This window comes from Dendrobates tinctorius, unplaced genomic scaffold (genome assembly GCF_039654945.1).
Source record: "Dendrobates tinctorius isolate UK_male_01 unplaced genomic scaffold, ASM3965494v1 ptg000014l, whole genome shotgun sequence".
Classification (NCBI taxonomy): Eukaryota; Metazoa; Chordata; class Amphibia; order Anura; family Dendrobatidae; genus Dendrobates; species Dendrobates tinctorius.
The window spans coordinates 1,646,888-1,667,705 of NW_027361682.1; the positions used below are offsets into that span (position 1 = coordinate 1,646,888).

General features: G+C 49.7%; 2 protein-coding genes across 6 annotated transcripts in view; both read right to left on the reverse strand.

The window, feature by feature from the left end:
• The window catches only part of LOC141073940 (oocyte zinc finger protein XlCOF7.1-like), a 78,835-nt gene extending 71,422 nt beyond the window's left edge, over positions 1–7,413 (reverse strand). Inside the window, exon 1 of the mRNA XM_073561480.1 lies at positions 7,270–7,413. Within this exon, the coding sequence (XP_073417581.1) occupies positions 7,270–7,360 (91 nt within the window). The 5' untranslated portion in view covers positions 7,361–7,413. The remainder of the gene's footprint in view (positions 1–7,269) is intronic.
• Positions 7,414–13,949: 6,536 nt separating this feature from the next.
• The window catches only part of LOC141074005 (oocyte zinc finger protein XlCOF8.4-like), an 84,591-nt gene continuing 77,722 nt past the window's right edge, over positions 13,950–20,818 (reverse strand). For all 5 annotated transcript variants that reach the window (XM_073561522.1, XM_073561538.1, XM_073561545.1 and 2 more), the window contains one exon: positions 13,950–15,243. In XM_073561522.1, the coding sequence (XP_073417623.1) occupies positions 14,408–15,243 (836 nt within the window). In that variant the 3' untranslated portion in view covers positions 13,950–14,407. The remainder of the gene's footprint in view (positions 15,244–20,818) is intronic.

Sequence of the window (20,818 nt, forward strand, 5' to 3'; positions counted from 1 at the left end):
CTTCTCCTCCAGCTCTTACATGTGGAGCCAGCTGTACCCTAATGTGCAGAGTCCTGGTGCCCCCCAGGACTGAGTCCTGTCCCCTCTATCACACAGTCCCTGCCCCCCCCATTACCGCTCACCAGTGCAGACTTCTCCTCCAGCTCTTAAATGTGGAGCCAGCTGTACCCTAATGTGCAGAGTCCTGGTGCCCCCCAGGACTGAGTCCTGTCCCCTCTATCACACAGTCCCTGCCCCCCCCATTACCGCTCACCAGTGCAGACTTCTCCTCCAGCTCTTACATGTGGAGCCGGCTGTACCCTATTGTGCAGAGACCCGGTGCCCCCCAGGACTGGGTCCTGTCCCCTCTATCACACAGTCCCTGCTCCACCATTACCGATCACCAGTGCAGATTTCTCCTCCAGCTCTTACATGTGGAGCCGGCTGTACCCTAATGTGCAGAGTCTCGGTGCCCCCCAGGACTGAGTCCTGTACCCTCTATCACACAGTCCCTGCTCCCCCATTACCGCTCACCAGTGCAGACTTCTCCTGCAGCTCTTACATGTGGAGCCGGCAGTACCCTAATGTGCAGAGTCCCGGTGCCCCTCAGGACTGAGTCCTGTCCCTCTATCACACAGTCCCTGCCCCCCATTACCGCTCACCAGTGCAGACTTCTCCTCCAGCTCTTAAATGTGGAGCCGGCTGTACCCTCATGTGCAGAGTCCCGATGCCCCCCAGGACTGAGTCCTGTCATCTCTATCAGAGTCCCTGCTCCCCCATTACCGCTCACCAGTGCAGACTTCTCCTCCAGCTCTTACATGTGGAGCCGGCTGTACCCTAATGTGCAGAGTCCCGGTGCCCCCCAGGACTGAGTCATGTCCCCGCTCCCCCATTACCACTCACCAGTGCAGACTTCTCCTCCAGCTCTTACATGTGGAGCCAGCTGTACCCTAATGTGCAGAGTCCTGGTGCCCCCCAGGACTGAGTCCTGTCCCCTCTATCACACAGTCCCTGCCCCCCCCATTACCGCTCACCAGTGCAGACTTCTCCTCCAGCTCTTACATGTGGAGCCGCCTGTACCCTAATGTGCAGAGTCCCGGTGCTCCTCCAGGACCGAGTCCTGTCCCCTCTATCACACAGTCCCAGCTCCCCCATTACCGCTCACCAGTGCAGACTTCTCCTCCAGCTCTTACATGTGGAGCCGGCTGTACCCTAATGTGCAGAGTCCCGGTGCTCCCCCAGGACTGAGTCCTGTCCCCTCTATCACACAGTCCTGCTCCCCCATTACCGCTCACCAGTGCAGACTTCTCCTCCAGCTCTTACATGTGGAGCCGGCTGTACCCTAATGTGCAGAGTCCCGGTGCCCCCCCAGGACTGAGTCCTGTCCCCTCTATCACACAGTCCCTGCTCCCCCATTACTGCTCACCAGTGCAGACTTCTCCTCCAGCTCTTACATGTGGAGCCGGCTGTATCCTAATGTGCAGAGTCCCGGTGCCCCCCAGGACTGAGTCCTGTCCCCTCTATCACACAGTCCCTGCTCCCCCATTACCGCTCACCAGTGCAGATTTCTCCTCCAGCTCTTACATGTGGAGCCGGCTGTACCCTAATGTGCAGAGTCCCGGTGCCCCCCCAGGACTGAGTCCTGTCCCCTCTATCACACAGTCCCTGCTCCCCCATTACCGCTCACCAGTGCAGACTTCTCCTCTAGCTCTTACATGTGGAGCCGCCTGTACCCTAATGTGCAGAGTCGTGGTGCCCCCCAGGACTGAGTCCTGTCCCCTCTATCACACAGTCCCTGCCCCCCCCCCCATTACCGCTCACCAGTGCAGACTTCTAAACCAGCTCTTACATGTGGAGCCGGCTGTACCCTAATGTGCAGAGTTCCGGTGCTCCTCCAGGACTGAGTCCTGTCCCCTCTATCACACAGTCCTACTCCCCCATTACCGCTCACCAGTGCAGACTTCTCCTCCAGCTCTTACATGTGGAGCCGGCTGTACCCTAATGTGCAGAGTCCCGGTGCCCCCCCCAGGACTGAGTCCTGTCCCCTCTATCACACAGTCCCTGCTCCCCCATTACTGCTCACCAGTGCAGACTTCTCCTCCAGCTCTTACATGTGGAGCCGGCTGTACCCTAATGTGCAGAGTCCCGGTGCCCCCCCCAGGACTGAGTCCTGTCTTCTCTATCACACAGTCCCTGCTCCCCCATTACCGCTCACCAGTGCGGACTTCTCCTCCAGCTCTTACATGTGGAGCCGGCTGTACCCTAATGTGCAGAGTCCCGGTGCTCCCCCAGGACTGAGTCCTGTCCCCTCTATCACACAGTCCTGCTCCCCCATTACCGCTCACCAGTGCAGACTTCTCCTCCAGCTCTTACATGTGGAGCCGGCTGTACCCTAATGTGCAGAGTCCCGGTGCCCCCCAGGACTGAGTCCTGTCCCCTCTATCACACAGTCCCTGCTCCCCCATTACCGCTCACCAGTGCAGACTTCTCCTCCAGCTCTTACATGTGGAGCCGGCTGTATCCTAATGTGCAGAGTCCCGGTGCCCCCCAGGACTGAGTCCTGTCCCCTCTATCACACAGTCCCTGCTCCCCCATTACCGCTCACCAGTGCAGACTTCTCCTACAGCTCTTACATGTGGAGCCGGCTGTACCCTAATGTGCAGAGTCCCGATGCCCCCCCCAGGACTGAGTCCTGTCCCCTCTATCACACAGTCCCTGCTCCCCCATTACCGCTCACCAGTGCAGACTTCTCCTCCAGCTCTTACATGTGGAGCCAGCTGTACCCTAATGTGCAGAGTCCTGGTGCACCCCAGGACTGAGTCCTGTCCCCTCTATCACACAGTCCCTGCTCCCCCATTACCGCTCACCAGTGCAGACTTCTCCTCTAGCTCTTACATGTGGAGCCGGCTGTACCCTAATGTGCAGAGTCCCGGTGCCCCCCAGGACTGAGTCCTGTCCCCTCTATCACACAGTCCCTGCTCCCCCATTACCGCTCACCAGTGCAGACTTCTCCTCCAGCTCTTACATGTGGAGCCGGCTGTACCCTAATGTGCAGAGTCCCGGTGCTCCCCCAGGACTGAGTCCTGTCCCCTCTATCACACAGTCCTGCTCCCCCATTACCGCTCACCAGTGCAGACTTCTCCTCCAGCTCTTACATGTGGAGCCGGCTGTACCCTAATGTGCAGAGTCCCGGTGCCCCCCAGGACGGAGTCCTGTCCCCTCTATCACACAGTCCCTGCTCCCCCATTACCGCTCACCAATGCAGACTTCTCCTCCAGCTCTTACATGTGGAGCCGGCTGTACCCTAATGTGCAGAGTCCCGATGCCCCCCAGGACTGAGTCCTGTCCCCTCTATCACACAGTCCTGCTCCCCCATTACCGCTCACCAGTGCAGACTTCTCCTCCAGCTCTTACATGTGGAGCCGGCTGTACCCTAATGTGCAGAGTCCCGGTGCCCTCCAGGACTGAGTCCTGTCCCCTCTATCACACAGTCCCTGCTCCCCCATTACCGCTCACCAGTGCAGACTTCTCCTCCAGCTCTTACATGTGGAGCCGGCTGTACCCTAATGTGCAGAGTCCCGGTGCCCCCCAGGACTGAGTCCTGTCCCCTCTATCACACAGTCCCTGCTCCCCCCTATTACCGCTCACCAGTGCAGACTTCTCCTCCAGCTCTTACATGTGGAGCCGGCTGTTCCCTAATGTGCAGAGTCCCGGTGCTCCCCCAGGACTGAGTCCTGTCCCCTCTATCACACAGTCCCTGCTCCCCCATTACTGCTCACCAGTGCAGACTTCTCCTCCAGCTCTTACATGTGGAGCCGGCTGTTCCCTAATGTGCAGAGTCCCGGTGCCCCCCAGGACTGAGTCCTGTCCCCTCTATCACACAGTCCCTGCTCCCCCATTACCGCTCACCAGTGCAGATTTCTCCTCCAGCTTTTACATGTGGAGCCGGCTGTACCCTAATGTGCAGAGTCACGGTGCTCCCCAGGACTGAGTCCTGTCCCCTCTATCACACAGTCCCTGCTCCCCCATTACCGCTCACCAGTGCAGATTTCTCCTCCAGCTCTTACATGTGGAGCCGGCTGTACCCTAATGTGCAGATTCCCGGTGCTCCCCAGGACTGAGTCCTGTCCCCTCTATCACACAGTCCCTGCTCCCCCATTACCGCTCACCAGTGCAGATTTCTCCTCCAGCTCTTACATGTGGAGCCGGCTGTACCCTAATGTGCAGATTCCCGGTGCTCCCCAGGACTGAGTCCTGTCCCCTCTATCACACAGTCCCTGCTCCCCCATTACCGCTCACCAGTGCAGATTTCTCCTCCAGCTCTTACATGTGGAGCCGGCTGTTCCCTAATGTGCAGAGTTCCGGTGCCCCCAAGGACTGAGTCCTGTCCCCTCTATCACACAGTCCCTGCTCCCCCATTACCGCTCACCAGTGCAGATTTCTCCTCCAGCTCTTACATGTGGAGCCGGCTGTACCCTAATGTGCAGAGTCCCGGTGCCCCCCAGGACTGAGTCCTGTCCCCTCTATCACACAGTCCCTGCTCCCCCATTACCGCTCACCAGTGCAGATTTCTCCTCCAGCTCTTACATGTGGAGCCGGCTGTACCCTAATGTGCAGAGTCACGGTGCTCCCCAGGACTGAGTCCTGTCCCCTCTATCACACAGTCCCTGCTCCCCCATTACCGCTCACCAGTGCAGATTTCTCCTCCAGCTCTTACATGTGGAGCCGGCTGTTCCCTAATGTGCAGAGTCCCGGTGCCCCCCAGGACTGAGTCCTGTCCCCTCTATCACACAGTCCCTGCTCCCCCATTACCACTCACCAGTGCAGACTTCTCCTCCAGCTCTTACATGTGGAGCCGGCTGTTCCCTAATGTGCAGAGTCCCGGTGCCCCCCCAGGACTGAGTCCTGTCCCCTCTATCACACAGTCCCTGCTCCCCCATTACCACTCACCAGTGCAGATTTCTCCTCCAGCTCTTACATGTGGAGCCGGCTGTACCCTAATGTGTAGAGTCCCGGTGCCCCCCCAGGACTGAGTCCTGTCCCCTCTAGCACACAGTCCCTGCTCCCCCATTACCGCTCACCAATGCAGACTTCTCCTCCAGCTCTTACATGTGGAGCCGGCTGTACCCTAATGTGCAGAGTCCCGGTGCCCCCCCAGGACTGAGTCCTGTCCCCTCTAGCACACAGTCCCTGCTCCCCCATTACCACTCACCAGTGCAGACTTCTCCTCCAGCTCTTACATGTGGAGCCGGCTGTTCCCTAATGTGCAGAGTCCCGGTGCTCCCCAGGACTGAGTCCTGTCCCCTCTATCACACAGTCCCTGCTCCCCATTACCACTCACCAGTGCAGACTTCTCCTCCAGCTCTTACATGTGGAGCCGGCTGTCCCCTAATGTGCAGAGTCCCGGTGCCCCCCAGGACTGAGTCCTGTCCCCTCTATCACACAGTCCCTGCTCCCCCATTACCGCTCACCAGTGCAGACTTCTCCTCCAGCTCTTACATGTGGAGCCGGCTGTCCCCTAATGTGCAGAGTCCCGGTGCCCCCCAGGACTGAATCCTGTCCCCTCTATCACACAGTCCCTGCCCCCCATTACCGCTCACCAGTGCAGACTTCTCCTCCAGCTCTTACATGTGGAGCCGGCTGTCCCCTAATGTGCAGAGTCCCGGTGCCCCCCAGGACTGAGTCCTGTCCCCTCTATCACACAGTCCCTGCTCCCCCATTACCACTCACCAGTGCAGACTTCTCCTCCAGCTCTTACATGTGGAGCCGGCTGTACCCTAATGTGCAGAGTCACGGTGCTCCCCAGGACTGAGTCCTGTCCCCTCTATCACACAGTCCCTGCTCCCCCATTACCGCTCACCAGTGCAGATTTCTCCTCCAGCTCTTACATGTGGAGCCGGCTGTTCCCTAATGTGCAGAGTCCCGGTGCCCCCCAGGACTGAGTCCTGTCCCCTCTATCACACAGTCCCTGCTCCCCCATTACCACTCACCAGTGCAGACTTCTCCTCCAGCTCTTACATGTGGAGCCGGCTGTTCCCTAATGTGCAGAGTCCCGGTGCCCCCCCAGGACTGAGTCCTGTCCCCTCTATCACACAGTCCCTGCTCCCCCATTACCACTCACCAGTGCAGATTTCTCCTCCAGCTCTTACATGTGGAGCCGGCTGTACCCTAATGTGTAGAGTCCCGGTGCCCCCCCAGGACTGAGTCCTGTCCCCTCTAGCACACAGTCCCTGCTCCCCCATTACCGCTCACCAATGCAGACTTCTCCTCCAGCTCTTACATGTGGAGCCGGCTGTACCCTAATGTGCAGAGTCCCGGTGCCCCCCCAGGACTGAGTCCTGTCCCCTCTAGCACACAGTCCCTGCTCCCCCATTACCACTCACCAGTGCAGACTTCTCCTCCAGCTCTTACATGTGGAGCCGGCTGTTCCCTAATGTGCAGAGTCCCGGTGCTCCCCAGGACTGAGTCCTGTCCCCTCTATCACACAGTCCCTGCTCCCCATTACCACTCACCAGTGCAGACTTCTCCTCCAGCTCTTACATGTGGAGCCGGCTGTCCCCTAATGTGCAGAGTCCCGGTGCCCCCCAGGACTGAGTCCTGTCCCCTCTATCACACAGTCCCTGCTCCCCCATTACCGCTCACCAGTGCAGACTTCTCCTCCAGCTCTTACATGTGGAGCCGGCTGTCCCCTAATGTGCAGAGTCCCGGTGCCCCCCAGGACTGAATCCTGTCCCCTCTATCACACAGTCCCTGCCCCCCATTACCGCTCACCAGTGCAGACTTCTCCTCCAGCTCTTACATGTGGAGCCGGCTGTCCCCTAATGTGCAGAGTCCCGGTGCCCCCCAGGACTGAGTCCTGTCCCCTCTATCACACAGTCCCTGCTCCCCCATTACCGCTCACCAGTGCAGACTTCTCCTCCAGCTCTTACATGTGGAGCCGGCTGTACCCTAATGTGCAGAGTCCCGGTGCCCCCCAGGACTGAGTCCTGTCCCCTCTATCACACAGTCCCTGCTCCCCCATTACCGCTCACCAGTGCAGACTTCTCCTCCAGCTCTTACATGTGGAGCCGGCTGTACCCTAATGTGCAGAGTCCCGGTGCCCCCAGGACTGAGTCCTGTCCCCTCTATCACACAGTCCCTGCTCCCCCATTACCACTCACCAGTGCAGACTTCTCCTCCAGCTCTTACATGTGGAGCCGGCTGTACCCTAATGTGCAGAGTCCCGGTGCCCCCCAGGACTGAGTCCTGTCCCCTCTATCACACAGTCCCTGCTCCCCCATTACCGCTCACCAGTGCAGACTTCTCCTCCAGCTCTTATATGTCGCCTCTTCCGCCCCTCCTGCTCCTCCCCCATGTAGTGATCATGTGACGGTGACGTCATCACAGGTCCTGGCCGCAGGCTCCGCAGTGTACAGTGTAGTGTGTAGCTGTTCCGGCTCCTCCTCCTTTCCCGCTCTCTCCGCTGTAGCCCTCAGTGTGAGGTGATAGGTCGCAGTGCTGGGGCGCGGCCTCACATTCTCCCTCCGCTGCAGGCAGCTCAGCACTGAGGCGTCTAGAATGGAGTGGCTATGGGGAGCTCCTCCTCCAGTCTCCATTGTAGTCGCCTCTTCTTCCTGGAATGGCTGCAGGGTATAATGGCGCAGACATCACAGGTCAGACAGGAAGGGTCTTTCCTCTGCTCTAGAGTTTATGGATTTGGGTAAAATTCTTTTTTCCTGATTTATAAATCTTACATTTTTCTTGTCACTTTCTGTAATATAAATAATTCCGCTCAGCGCTGATTGTTCAGTGTCACCAGAGTGTGAATTCTCCCGTCTGTCACCGTCCTGTCCGCAGCCGCGACACTGAGGAGAGGGCGGAGCTTCACGGGGAGAAAGAGAGCGCCACCGACAGGTATCATAAGAGTGCGTCACTGACAGTCATCATAAAAGAGAGCGCCACCGACAGGTATCATAAGAGTGCGTCACTGACAGTCATCATAAAAGAGAGCGCCACCGACAGGTATCCTAACAGAGCGTCACCGACAGTCATCATAAAAGAGAGCGCCACCGACAGGTATCCTAACAGAGCGTCACCGACAGTCATCATAAAAGAGAGCGCCACCGACAGGTATCCTAACAGCGTCACCGCCAGTCACCATAAAAGAGAGCGCCACCGACAGTCACCATAAAAGAGAGCAACCGACAGTCACCATAAAAGAGAGCAACCGACAGTCACCATAAAAGAGCGCCACTGACAGGTATCATAACAGAGCATCACTGACAGTCACCATGAGAGAGCGTCACCGACAGTCATCATAAAAGAGAGCGCCACCGACAGGTATCCTAACAGAGCGTCACCGACAGTCATCATAAAAGAGAGCGCCACCGACAGGTATCCTAACAGAGCGTCACCGACAGTCATCATAAAAGAGAGCGCCACCGACAGGTATCCTAACAGCGTCACCGCCAGTCACCATAAAAGAGAGCGCCACCGACAGTCACCATAAAAGAGAGCAACCGACAGTCACCATAAAAGAGAGCAACCGACAGTCACCATAAAAGAGCGCCACTGACAGGTATCATAACAGAGCATCACTGACAGTCACCATGAGAGAGCGTCACCGACAGTCATCATAACAGAGAGCAACAGTCATAAAAGAGAGCGTCACCGACTGTCATAAAAGAGAGCAACCGACAGTCATCATAAAAGAGTGCAACCGACAGTCGTCATAAAAGAGAGCGCCACCGACAGTCACCTTAAAAGGGAGCAACCGACAGTCATCATAACGGAGAGCAACCAACAGTCATAAAAGAGAGCGTCACCGACAGTCATCATAAAAGAGAGCAACCGACAGTCATCAGAAAAGAGCGCAACCGACGGTTATCATAACAGCGCCACCGACAATCATAAAAGAGAGCAACCGACAGCCACCATAACAGAGCGCCACCGACAGTCACAATAACAGTGCAACTGACAGTCACCATAAAAGAGAGCAACCAACAGTCACCATAAAAGAGAGCAACCAACAGTCATCATAAAAGAGCACAAGGAAGAATAAATGCATAGGGACATACAATATATTCTGGTGGGTACATCTTCGCAGCCTTACTTGTGGACTGCTCTTGTAAGGCCAGGAGCAATTCAGGGGCGCAACAGGGGATGTTAGGAGAATCCGGGGTTTATAGAGAATAGATCTTGCCTTGTTGGACGAAAAACTTCAACTGTGCGAATGCTGCCTAATGCCTACCTGAGCAAAAATCCTACACAGGATATTAAAATCACATACATAAAAAGCTAGCAAGGCACAGGAGCAGAGAAACTGCAAAATACAGGATGGGCTGTTGTGAATTCGCTTTCTGGCCTCCCTCTTGTTACTACTGAAGGTAGTGGAGCTGGTCAAATTGACAGAGGGGTTGCGAGTTCTCTTTCTGGGCTCCTTCTGGTGGTTACTGGAGGTATTGGAGCTGATCTGATTAACAGAGGCCTGCCACGATAATGAGGATGACGATTGGAGATCTGGGGTTTCAGATTGGGATTTAAGACAGCCGACTCTCTATCCCTGCTGGTGATTTTCTTCCTGCCTCCTGAGGTCTTAGTTTCCAGCTCAGTCCCTGCATGTTCAGCTAAGTGTTCATTTGCTATTCTGTTTACATTTGATCTGGTTTTGTCTATCTCAGTTTTGTGTGGGTCAGCCAGCTTCGGGTGGGGCTGTGCTAAATCACCATCCATATGTTACTGCTTGTGCCAGTTTGTTTTTGTCCCTTATTAGATTGGCCTCTTTTTGCTCTGCTTTCAGAATATACCAGAGTGCTGATATAGTGGGCGAAGTCATCCGACTTCAGTATTTTTTGCATCAGACGTGTTGGACTTTTTTGCAGGGTTTTTTGCGTGATTGCAGACAGTGTTTTTCCTTTCCTGTCCTGTCTAGTTAGTGTGGGCCCCATCATTTGCTCAGTCTATTTTCCTGCCTGCGTTTGTGTTTTCATCTTGTCTCACCGACAATATATGTTTGGGGGCTATCTATTCCTTTGGGATCTGCTCTGGGGCAGTTTAGATTTCCCCTTTCTTTCTTTAGCCTTAGTTAGCTCTCCGGCTGTGCCGAGGCGTCTAGGACCATTGTAGGTACGCTCCACGGCTACTGCTAGTTGTGTGGCTAGGATCAGGGGTCTGCAATCTGCTTAGTTACCAACCTCTCTGGTTTTCTGTGGCTTAGCTTGGGCTTGCTCTCCTCGGTGAGCCAATCATAACAGAATCACCAGCCTAACCGCAGATTCTAGGGTACTCAAAAGAAGGAAAGAATTGTGGAAAAAAAAAAAGGCAATTTTTTTTGTATATTTTTTTCTCTGTGGCCGTAGGAGGATTTTTTCTTTAATGGAGATTAAGCAATTGTCCGATCGGGTTGAGCAGCTCGCTGCTGAAGTGCGGGGAATTTCTGCCTATTTCGCTCAATCATCTGCTGTTGAACTAAAAATCGCTACTCCTGATGTGTTATCTGGGGATCAGTCTAAATTTTTGAATTTTAAGAATAATTGTAAACTATTTCTTTCCTTGAAACCTAACTCATCTGGGAGCTCTGTGCAGCATGTTAAGATTGTCATTTCCCTGCTGCGTGGCGATCCCCAGGATTGGGCGTTTGACACCCGGAGATCCTATTCTGGCCAATGTGGACGCATTTTTTCAAGCCTTGGGGTTGTAGTATGATGAACCTAATGCTATTGATCAAGCTGAGAGAACCTTATTGGCATTGAACCAGGGTCAGGATTCTGCAGAGTTATACTGTCAAAAATTCCGAAAGTGGGCGGTCCTTACTAAATGGAATGACGATGCCCTAGCAGCTCTTTTTCGGAAGGGTTTGGCAGAAACCGTTAAAGATGTTATGGAGGGATTTCCTGTTCCCTCTAGTCTTGACGATTCTATGTCATTGGCCATTCAAGTAGATCGGCGTTTACGTGAACGTAAAACTACACGAGAGGCGTTGCCGCCTTTTGAACTAACGTCTGAACTCATGCAATGTGATAGTGTTTTGTCTAGGGCGCAACGTCAGAAGTTTAGAAGGCGTAATAAGCTGTATTTTTTCTGTGGGGACGCCTCTCATACTATTTCTGTCTGCCCTAAATGAGAAAAACGTTTTGCTCACACATTTGCTGTGGGCAGTGTACAGCCTAAGTTCCTTTTGGCAATTACCCTGATCTGCTCGTCTACATTTTCCGCTAAGGCTTTTGTAGATTCAGGAACAGCTTTGAATCTGATGGATTTAGACTTTGCTAAACGTTGTGGTTTTCCCATGATACCCCTGCAGACTCCTATCCCTTTGAGGGGTATTGATGCTACTCCTTTGGCGGAGAATAAACCCCAGTTTTGGACCCAGGTGATAATGCGGGTTGCCCCGAACCACCAAGAAAATTATAAATTTTTGGTGTTGCACAATTTGCATGATACTATTCTGGGTTTTCCCTGGTTGCAAACTAATAATCCTGTTTTGGATTGGAAATCTGTGGTGTGTTGGGGTTGTCAGTGTGTTCTTAGTGACACTCCTGTTTTCTACACCTCTCCCCAGTCTCATGATATTCCTATTTGGCTGATTTTTCTGATGTATTTAGTGAGAGTAAAGGTACTGTCACACTTAGCGATGCACCAGCGATATGACGCGGTCAGGATCGCTGGTGCATCGCTAAGTGGTCTCTAGTGAGCTGCCACACAGGCAGATCTCACCAGCGACATAGCAGCGGTCGGGGGTCGTTACCTGTCAGACGAGGCGTCCACGCGTCACTCGTCGGCGTCGCAGGAAGCTGACGAGAAACGGTCCTGGACATTCTCGCGCGATCAGCGATAATCAGCTGGGGAGCCGGTCGGAGGTAAGTATCAGACATAGCGATATCGCTAGCAATATCGCTGCTGCGTCACAAAACCAGTGACGTTACAGCGATATTGCTAGCGATATCGCTTAGTGTGACAGGCCCTTTAGTCTGCATCTTTGCCTTTGCCTCCTCATAGGAGTTAGGACTGTGCAATTGAGTTAATGCCTGGGTGTAAATTTCCCAAGGGTTGGCTTTTCAACTTATCGGTACCCGAGTACCGATAATCAGAGTTAAGCAGTTGACAGCATGGCCCCAGATTGTCTTCCTTTTGGATCATAGTGTTGGACCATATTGGAGTGGTGTATGGGTGCGTTGTCCCTAGGGACACGCTGACATGTATATTAGGGTACCTTGAGAAAATAAAAACAGACATGACGAAAATAGCAATTACGAGATTGTTTATTGCAAGAAAATTGATTGCAAAATACTAGATTAAAGAGGAGCCCTCGTCCAGACGCAAATGTAATGTTCAAATGAAGTATATAATTCAACTTGAAAGTATTTCCACCAAGAGGAATAAGCTGGAATTCTTCCATAAACTATGGCAGCCATAGCTGGAAAGGACTAATCAGAGTAACACCTTATATACGATGGTAGCGTAAAACCCACGGTAAACTGTAATATTGTTGGATATTGTTAATAATGGACACAGTGTTGTTTGCACTGGGGGGGGGGGATTTACTATAATATTGTAAAACGAGTTGACAGGAGTATCAGCACCTAGGGCACCAGATGCTACACTGTTATACATGTTTTCTATGTCCAAACAGGTGTATAAGAAAATCACTATTAAAAGGCATCTACTTTAGACAGCTAAAACAATACTACCACTTCATTGGAATTCAGTACCCCCCAGTCTTTAGAAGAATGGTTCGTAGAGATGGCTAGGACCCATGCTATGGAAAAGCGGATAGCCCAAAACACAAGACTATTACAACCGCTACTAAATGGTTTCACTGGAAAAACTTTCCCTATTTTCCTTTCTATCAAACTAGGCAAAGGTGCCTTAAAGTTTGTCTCTTCTTTGCACTCCCATAGACCAACAAACTGTCGAATACTTTCCAGCCAATCAACATCCTTACACCCTGATTGTCATCTAATCTACTCTATTAAAGGGAATCTGTCACCCCATTTTAGCCCTATCAGCTGCGGCCACCGCCATCAGAGGCTTATCTACAGCATTCTGTAATGCTGTAGATAAGCCCCAGATGTAACCTGAACGATAAGAAAAAGAGTTAAGGCCCCGTTACACATAACAATGTCCCAGCGATCCCACCAACGATCCGACATGTGATTGCTGGTGAGCTGTTACAAGACAGCCCCTCCAGCGATCAGGACCAGCGACGCTGGACGCTGCTTTCTAATGTAAACATCGGGTATCCAGGAGCTGCGACTCCTGGATACCCGCTGTTTACATTGGAAACCAGCGTGTACGCCAGTTTCCAAGGTAAACAGCGGGTATCCAGGAGCCACGGCTCCTGAATACCCGAAGTTTACATTAGAAACCAGCGTTGCTGATCTCTCACTGCCACACGCAGCGATGCGTACTGGCCAGCGGGAGACCAGCGATCGAAAAATGGCTCAGGCCGATCGAGCACGATCAGCAATAACCGGCAGGGGGGCCCGGTCGCTGATCCCCGTCACACACAGCGATCTCGCTGGCAAGATCGGTGTGTGACAGGGCCTTTAGATTATACTCACCCCGGCGTCCCGTCCGGCGCCTCCCATCCTCATATGATCTCCTCCTCCTTGCTTCTCCCTCAGCTCCTGCGTACGCGTACTTTATCTGCCCTGTTGAGGGCAGGGCAGAGTACTGCAGTGCGCAGGCGACGGACCTCTGTGACCTTTCCCGGTGCCTGCACAATGCAGTACTTTACTCTGCCCTCACCAGGGCAGATAAAGTACGCCTGCGCAGGAGCCGAGGGAGAAGCAAGGAGGAGGACATCATCGTATGAAGATGGGAGGCGCCGGACCGGACTGAGACACCGCCCCCCGGTGAGTATAATCTACCGTGTTTTTCTCATCTTTCAGGTTTCATCGGGGGCTTATCTACAGCATTACAGAATGCTGTAGATAAGCCCCTGATGGCGGTGGCCGCATCCTATAGGGCTAAAATGGGGTCAGATTAGATATTAGAAAAAACTTTTTGACAGAGTGATCAATGAGTGGAACAAGCTGCCACGAGAAGTGGTGAGTTCTCCTTCAATGGAAGTCTTCAAAGAGAGGCTGGACAGACATCTGACTGGGATGATTTAGCGAATCCTGCTTTGAGCAGGGGGTTGGACCAGATGGCCCAGGAGGTCCCTTCCAACTCTATGATTCTATGATTTAAGTGATAAATACCCATGGATCCCTTTGACTTTCTTTTTCTTCTCATCTTTGAAGTGTCTTGCTTATCCATATACTACATTGATTTCATGCTATTTGTACCATGATTATCCCTTTTTATTCTTATACTTTAATTCTTTATGTAATGAAGTCCATATATTGCTTTTTTCTGTTCTTCCTCTTCCAGACTTTGATTTTATGTTTATTGTTTTATTAGGCTGTTACAAAATAAAAAAAACTTTGAACTTGGAAAAAAATGGCTATTTTCCTGTGTGAGTTTTTAGATGTGTAACAAGATTTCCTTTCTGATTAAAACATTTTCCACATTCTGAACATTCAAATGGTTTCTCTCCTGTGTGAATTCTCTGATGTGTAACAAGATATGTTTTTCTAGTAAAACATTTCCCACATTCTGAACATGAAAATAGCTTCTCCCCTGTGTGAATTCTCTGATGTTTTGAAAGTCTGGATTTGCAACTATATTGTTTGCCACATTCTGTACATGAAAATGGCTTCTCCCCTGTGTGAGTTTTCAGATGTGCAACAAGAATTGTTTTACGATTAAAACATTTTCCACATTCTGAACATGAAAATGGCTTCTCCCCTGTGTGTATTATCTGATGTCTAGCAAGACTTGATTTCTCTGTAAAACATTTTCCACATTCAGAACAAGGAAATGGCTTCTCCCCTGTGTGTACCATCTGATGTATAACAAGACGTGATTTATTTGTAAAATCTTTCCCACATTCTGAACATGAAAATGTCTTTTCCCCTGTGTGTACCATCCGATGTCTAAAAAGGCATAATCCGTATTTAAAACATCTTCCACATTCCGAACATGAATATGGTTTCTCCCCTGTGTAAGCTGTTTCATGATCAAGAGCCCTTTTGTGACTTTTGTTTTGCATATTTGTCTTTGATGAAGCAGAAACAAGGACCTGTTGAACAGGATCAGAGGACAGATTTTTTCTGATAACATCTTGAAGTGTATCTGGTATAATGACATGTTCTTCATAAGTATCGGGTGTGATACCAAGATTGTCTGCTGAAAAATCTGAGAGGATCAGACACCCCTCTGAGCTCCTGGTAAAGCCACCTGCAAGGATACAAATTATTGTATTATTTTTTCAGAAACACTGCATTGGAATTATAATACTAATTATATTATATAAATATTATGTCTGTGTAAACTGGACAATAGACCACAAAGTGAGGGAATGAGATCACAGTGTTGGCCACCAGGTTATGTCCTTACAAATGTTCACTACTCTATAATAGCCACTTTTCAGGTCACGATTCCCTGTGTCTGTCATGAATCTGATCAAGTTACACATTCAGAAGAGACTCATAAAAGGGATCTGTAATCAGTTTTGTTAGGAGATTCCTTCTCATACAGTCTCCGACCAGTACAAACATTGTAGCACAGAGAAAAGGACATTTGATGAGATTGGTCATGTACACAAGTTATGGCTTTGGAGAAGAAAGTAAGGTTTTGTATATCTTTTTATTAATGTCACTAAACAGTGGATACAAGAAAAAGTCCTTCATATTCTTATATATGTGATGTAAGTGAACAAACATTGGCTGAATTTGGGAGCACTAGGGGGATCTGAAAATTTCCTATATGCAGCAGTGTCCTCTGCAAATAGTTGTCTTTCCCTGGTTCTTGTGTAAATTACTCCACCTTACACTAGTGCTTGAAAGATTGTGAAAATTTTTCATATTTGTCCATAAAATTGACCTACAACTACATCTGATTTTCACACTAGAAGTAGATAAAGAGAGACGTCGATTAGTACTATCTAGCAGGTCATTTACGTAACATTATGGAGGTCAGTCCTCATCTACACCCATGGCTGATTATTTTCTAATTAACAAGGTAGCCCTTTACTTTATTATTATTAGTATAAGGTAAAACCGAAAACAATGTCTTAACGCCTTCCCGATGGATTAGTCATGTAAAGGAGCTGCACGTTCAATTAACATCATAGCTGACAACCGGCTTTCATTGACAGAACGATGCCTGCACTGCTTCCGGCAGTTTAACCATCTAAATATCAATCGTCGTGAAGGACCCTTTAGAATGTGGATCCTATCGTCCCATATCGTTAGTAAATGTGGACTATAAAATCTTTACTAAGATTCTCGCCACCAGATTAAATTCGATTATACTAAACCTTATACATCCTGACCAGACGGGCTTTATGCCTGGTAAGAGCACTTCAATTAACATCAGACGAGTCCAGTCAATAGTCCAATATAGTTCTCTAGTGCCAGACAACAAATGGGCACTGGCATCGTTAGATGCCGCCAAGGCTTTTGACTCTCTTGAGTGGCCTTTCCTCTCCGCATGCCTACAGAGATATGGCTTTGGTGACAAGTTTATAAAATGGGTCAAAACACTATATATGAAACCTAAAGCTCGTATTATCGTGAACAATTCCATATCTGAGTCCTTTTCATTACACAGGGGGACCCGTCAGGGGTGCACCCTTTCCCCAGCCCTCCGCCCTTGCGATTGAGTCATTGGCAATACGTATAAGGTCTTCCCCTGGTATTAGGGGTATAGGTATAGCGGGTCGGGTAGATACCATAGGTTTATATGCAGATGATATGGTGATATTTATGGACGAGGCGGAGGAAACTTTGCCTCAAGTGATTGCCACCAGGATGGATTCAGTAAATATTCGGGCTTCTATATAAATTGGGAAAAGTCTGCCCTGTTATCCCTATCCCATTCCCCGATGCCTCGACTTGAGGCTCTCTCCTCGTTGTCTATTGTATCTAGCTTTAAATACCTGGGTGTCCATGTATCCCATAACAGTACGCTCGACTTACAACTTAATGTCTACCCATTGCTAGAGCTGGTTAGCGTTAAATTTGCAACTTGGACAAAAATTACCGCTGTCTGTGGCCGGACACATTAACCTGATTAAAATGATATTACTTCCCAAACTTAGCTATTCCCTTCAGCACAGTGCTGTAATGGTACTTAAGTCCTTCTTTGTGAATCTTAATTCCCTGGTCACATCTTTTATTTGGGGGAAAACCAGACCCAAACTTAAATTGTCCACTCTACAGAGGCCTAAAAAGGGAGGTGGGGCGGCACGGCCAGATTTCTTCCTACAGTATATTATTTGGCTGGCCAGGCTAAAGCCCTAAGTAAATGGATGCCGGATAATTATCTTCCTAATTCTGAAAGTCACTTGCTTCACGCGGCAAGAACTGATTGCCCACTGGGTTTCCTGGAGTTGGAGAGGCCTAGTGTCCCTCGTTTACTGCCCCTGCGCCATCTGGCACAATTAGTATGGAGGCAAATTAAGAAAGTGATGGGATTTAAGGATATCATAGCTGAAATGCCCCATGGAAAAATGTCTATTTTCCGGTATTACTAAGTCACCCGTCCACTGATTTTTGGATTCAACATAATGTCTCCTTGATAGGAGACCAGTACGATCATGGAACCTTAATGTCTTTTGAGCAGATACAGGCTAAACGTGATGTTCCGAGATCTCAATTTTTCCGCTATTTACAACTAAGATCTGCTCTTCAGTCACACATAAGGTGTATGGGTGTGGGCCGTGCCATTTCGTCCCTACCTTTGATAGGAATTCTTAATTCACAGGGTCCCCAAGGCCTTATCTCCTCTTTATATACGTACATGCTGTCGGTGGGAGCAGAATCTGCCATAAGCTCTATTAAAGGGAAGTGGGAAAGACATTCCTAATACACAGGGAGAGGAGTGGGAAGAGTATCACCATCTAGTAATAATGGAATGATACAGCTGTATATAATAAACCAATCATATTTGACTCCGATACGACTTTTTAGGATGGGTCGATTCCAATCATCAGAATGTCTGCGGTCACTCACCAGATGCAGATTTTATTCACATGATATGGCAATGTCCCACTATCCTACATTACTGGAAAGAGGGGACGCTATTCTTGTCATCACTGGTGCAGGCTCCTGTCCCTCTTGAACCACTGGTCTGCTTGTTTGGGGTATGGGAGGAAGAGATTTGGGGTCACCATGTTGGGATTTTTCTACGTGAGACGCTGTTTATGGCACGGAAAGTATTGGCACTACGGTGGATGGGTAATTCTTGTCCCTCTCTTAGAACTTGGATTGACTTGGTAAATACAATTGTTCCATACGAGCGCACATTATATCAGAACAGGATGCTTGGGAAAATTTGAAAAGATCTGGGGGAGGTGGAATTCTTCTCGTCTTACTTTGTAGAATGGAGACATTGCATATGAGATAATATAGTGCAAGATAGTAAGCTGCGAATTAGTAAATAGTTGACGTAGTCGTAGTTTAGGAACTTATAATTAATCTACATTATCTGAGCGACATGACAAAGGCCTGCGAGATATGATTGATGTACATGCTCATAATGTATAGCCTGTGGGTCTTTGTATATGCTTGTGGGATTATGCATATATTACCCGTATATTAATAAGCGTGTTCAACTTTTGTTTAGTATTTAACAAATAGACGGTAATGTGTATGCTCTGTACAATGTTCACAACCACAAGCAAATATGTATGCTGTACATTACATCCTTTTCTTGTTTCAAAGTTTAATAAAACGAATTAAAAAAAATAACATCAATCGTCGTAAGTGATGGGTGTCTCAATATGGAAACTGCTGCTGGTACAAACCTATTGCGTGGTACCACCAGCGGAACACCGTCGCACTGCGCCTGCACGAATTCCGCACAGGCACAGTGAATCATTCGGCTGATCCCGGCAGCAGATGCGCGACGTGTCTACAGGCAGAGGAAGCCGGTCACATTAAAAGGGGTTTTCCCACGAACGAAAGTTCGTTTTAAAAATTGTCTGTGTTTGACCATGAACGGAGCATACCACATCTCCTGGGCAGGGGAGGAAGCAAAAGACAATACTGACATTACAGCAGGGGGTCACAGAGGCTTCATTTTGTGAGGTAAAATATTTCACCGACTGCTTTTAAACAATATTTTGCCTCACAAAATGTATCCTCTGTGATCTCCTGCTGTAATGTCAGTATTGTCTTTTGCTTCCTCCCCTGCCCAAGAGCTGTGGTATGTTCTGTACACAATCAGACACAGGGGTGAGAGACAGAGCACAGGGGGAAGACAGCTCAAATGGGAGAACACAGTACAGGAAGGTGAGAGACAGCAGACAAGGGGGATAACACATGAATTGCTGATTTTTGTTAATTCTGCCTCCGAAAAATCAAAATAGAAGGTAATAAAAAACCTCATATGCCCGAAAAGTATACCAATGAAAAAGTGTGGCGAAACGGGAAGTGGGGGTGGTCAGCGGGCACCCAGGTCTGCTAGCCATAAAGCATGGACCAGGGATCGTCCCGCTAACGCCCGCTCCCCCGTTAACATGGGAATAACGCTACTCAGACAACACAGGGTGAGGGTAAAACAGTGTGTCAATGCTTTATTGAACCACAAAACAGGCAAACACCACATAGAACAGTCCCAGCAAAATTCCCCAAGATGGTGAACATTACAGAGTCTCACCCATCCGCTGACCCGCCAGGATAATGGCAGATGTTACATCAGCTCCCAGGGTTGGTTACCCCACCTGTGGTACATACACAGAGTACAGTTGTGCTCAAAAGTTTACATACCAGGCAGAATTTTTGCTTTCTTGGCCTTTTTTCAGAGAATATGAAAGATGACACCAAGACTTTTTCTCCACTCGTGGTTAGTGGTAGGTAAAGCCATTTATTGTCAAACTACTGTGTTTTCTCTTTTTAAATCATAACAACCCAAAAAATCCAAATGACCCTGATCAAAAGTTTACATACCCCATTTCTTAATACTGTGTATAGCCTCCTCTAACATCAATGACAGATTAAAGTCTTTTGTGGTATTTGTGGATGAGGTTCTTTATTTTCTCAGATGGTAAAGCTGCCCACTCTTCCTGCCAAAAAGCCTCCAGTACCTGTAAATTCCTGGGCTGTCTAGCATGAACTGCACACTTCAGATCTCCCCAGAGTGGCTCAATGATATTGAGGTCAGGAGGCTAAGATAGCCACTCCTGAACCTTCACTTTGTTCTGCTTTAGCCAATGACAGGTCGACTTGGCCTTGTGTTTTGGAATGTTGTGTAACAACCCTGTCGGCATCACTGCATGGCCTCCCAACCCCCATCTACCTTACTAATTACTTCGGGCCATGCTGTGAGTTATGTCAGATGCCGGCTATATGCTGTGTGCCTCTTGCTTCCTGCCTGCTCTCTGTATGCTTCCTGGCTGTGTGCATAGGGGATCGGCGCCGGCACTCTCTGGTTCTTATGAAATCAGTGTGCACTTGCCTAATATGTCTCTGGCCAATTACAAAGAGGCCTCTAGTATTTAGGGCAGCTCCACCCAGTGGAAACTGCTTAAGCAATGCCTTTACTCTGTCAGTGTCTTGCTGCTGAGTTGCCAGGTTCTGTCCAGTCTCTGCCTGCTCTGGGGGCATCATACCCAGATCTGTTTCCGTGTGCTTTGTGTCATGTTTTCCACCCACCAGGAGGCAGAATATCCTGGTCTCTGTATCCCTGTCTCTGTGCCTTGTGCATTTCTCGTTCCGCCCACCAGGAGGCAGAATATCCTGGTCTGTGTCCATGTTCCTGTGCACGGACTCATACCTTGTCTGAAATCTGTCCTATACCTGTGTCCGTC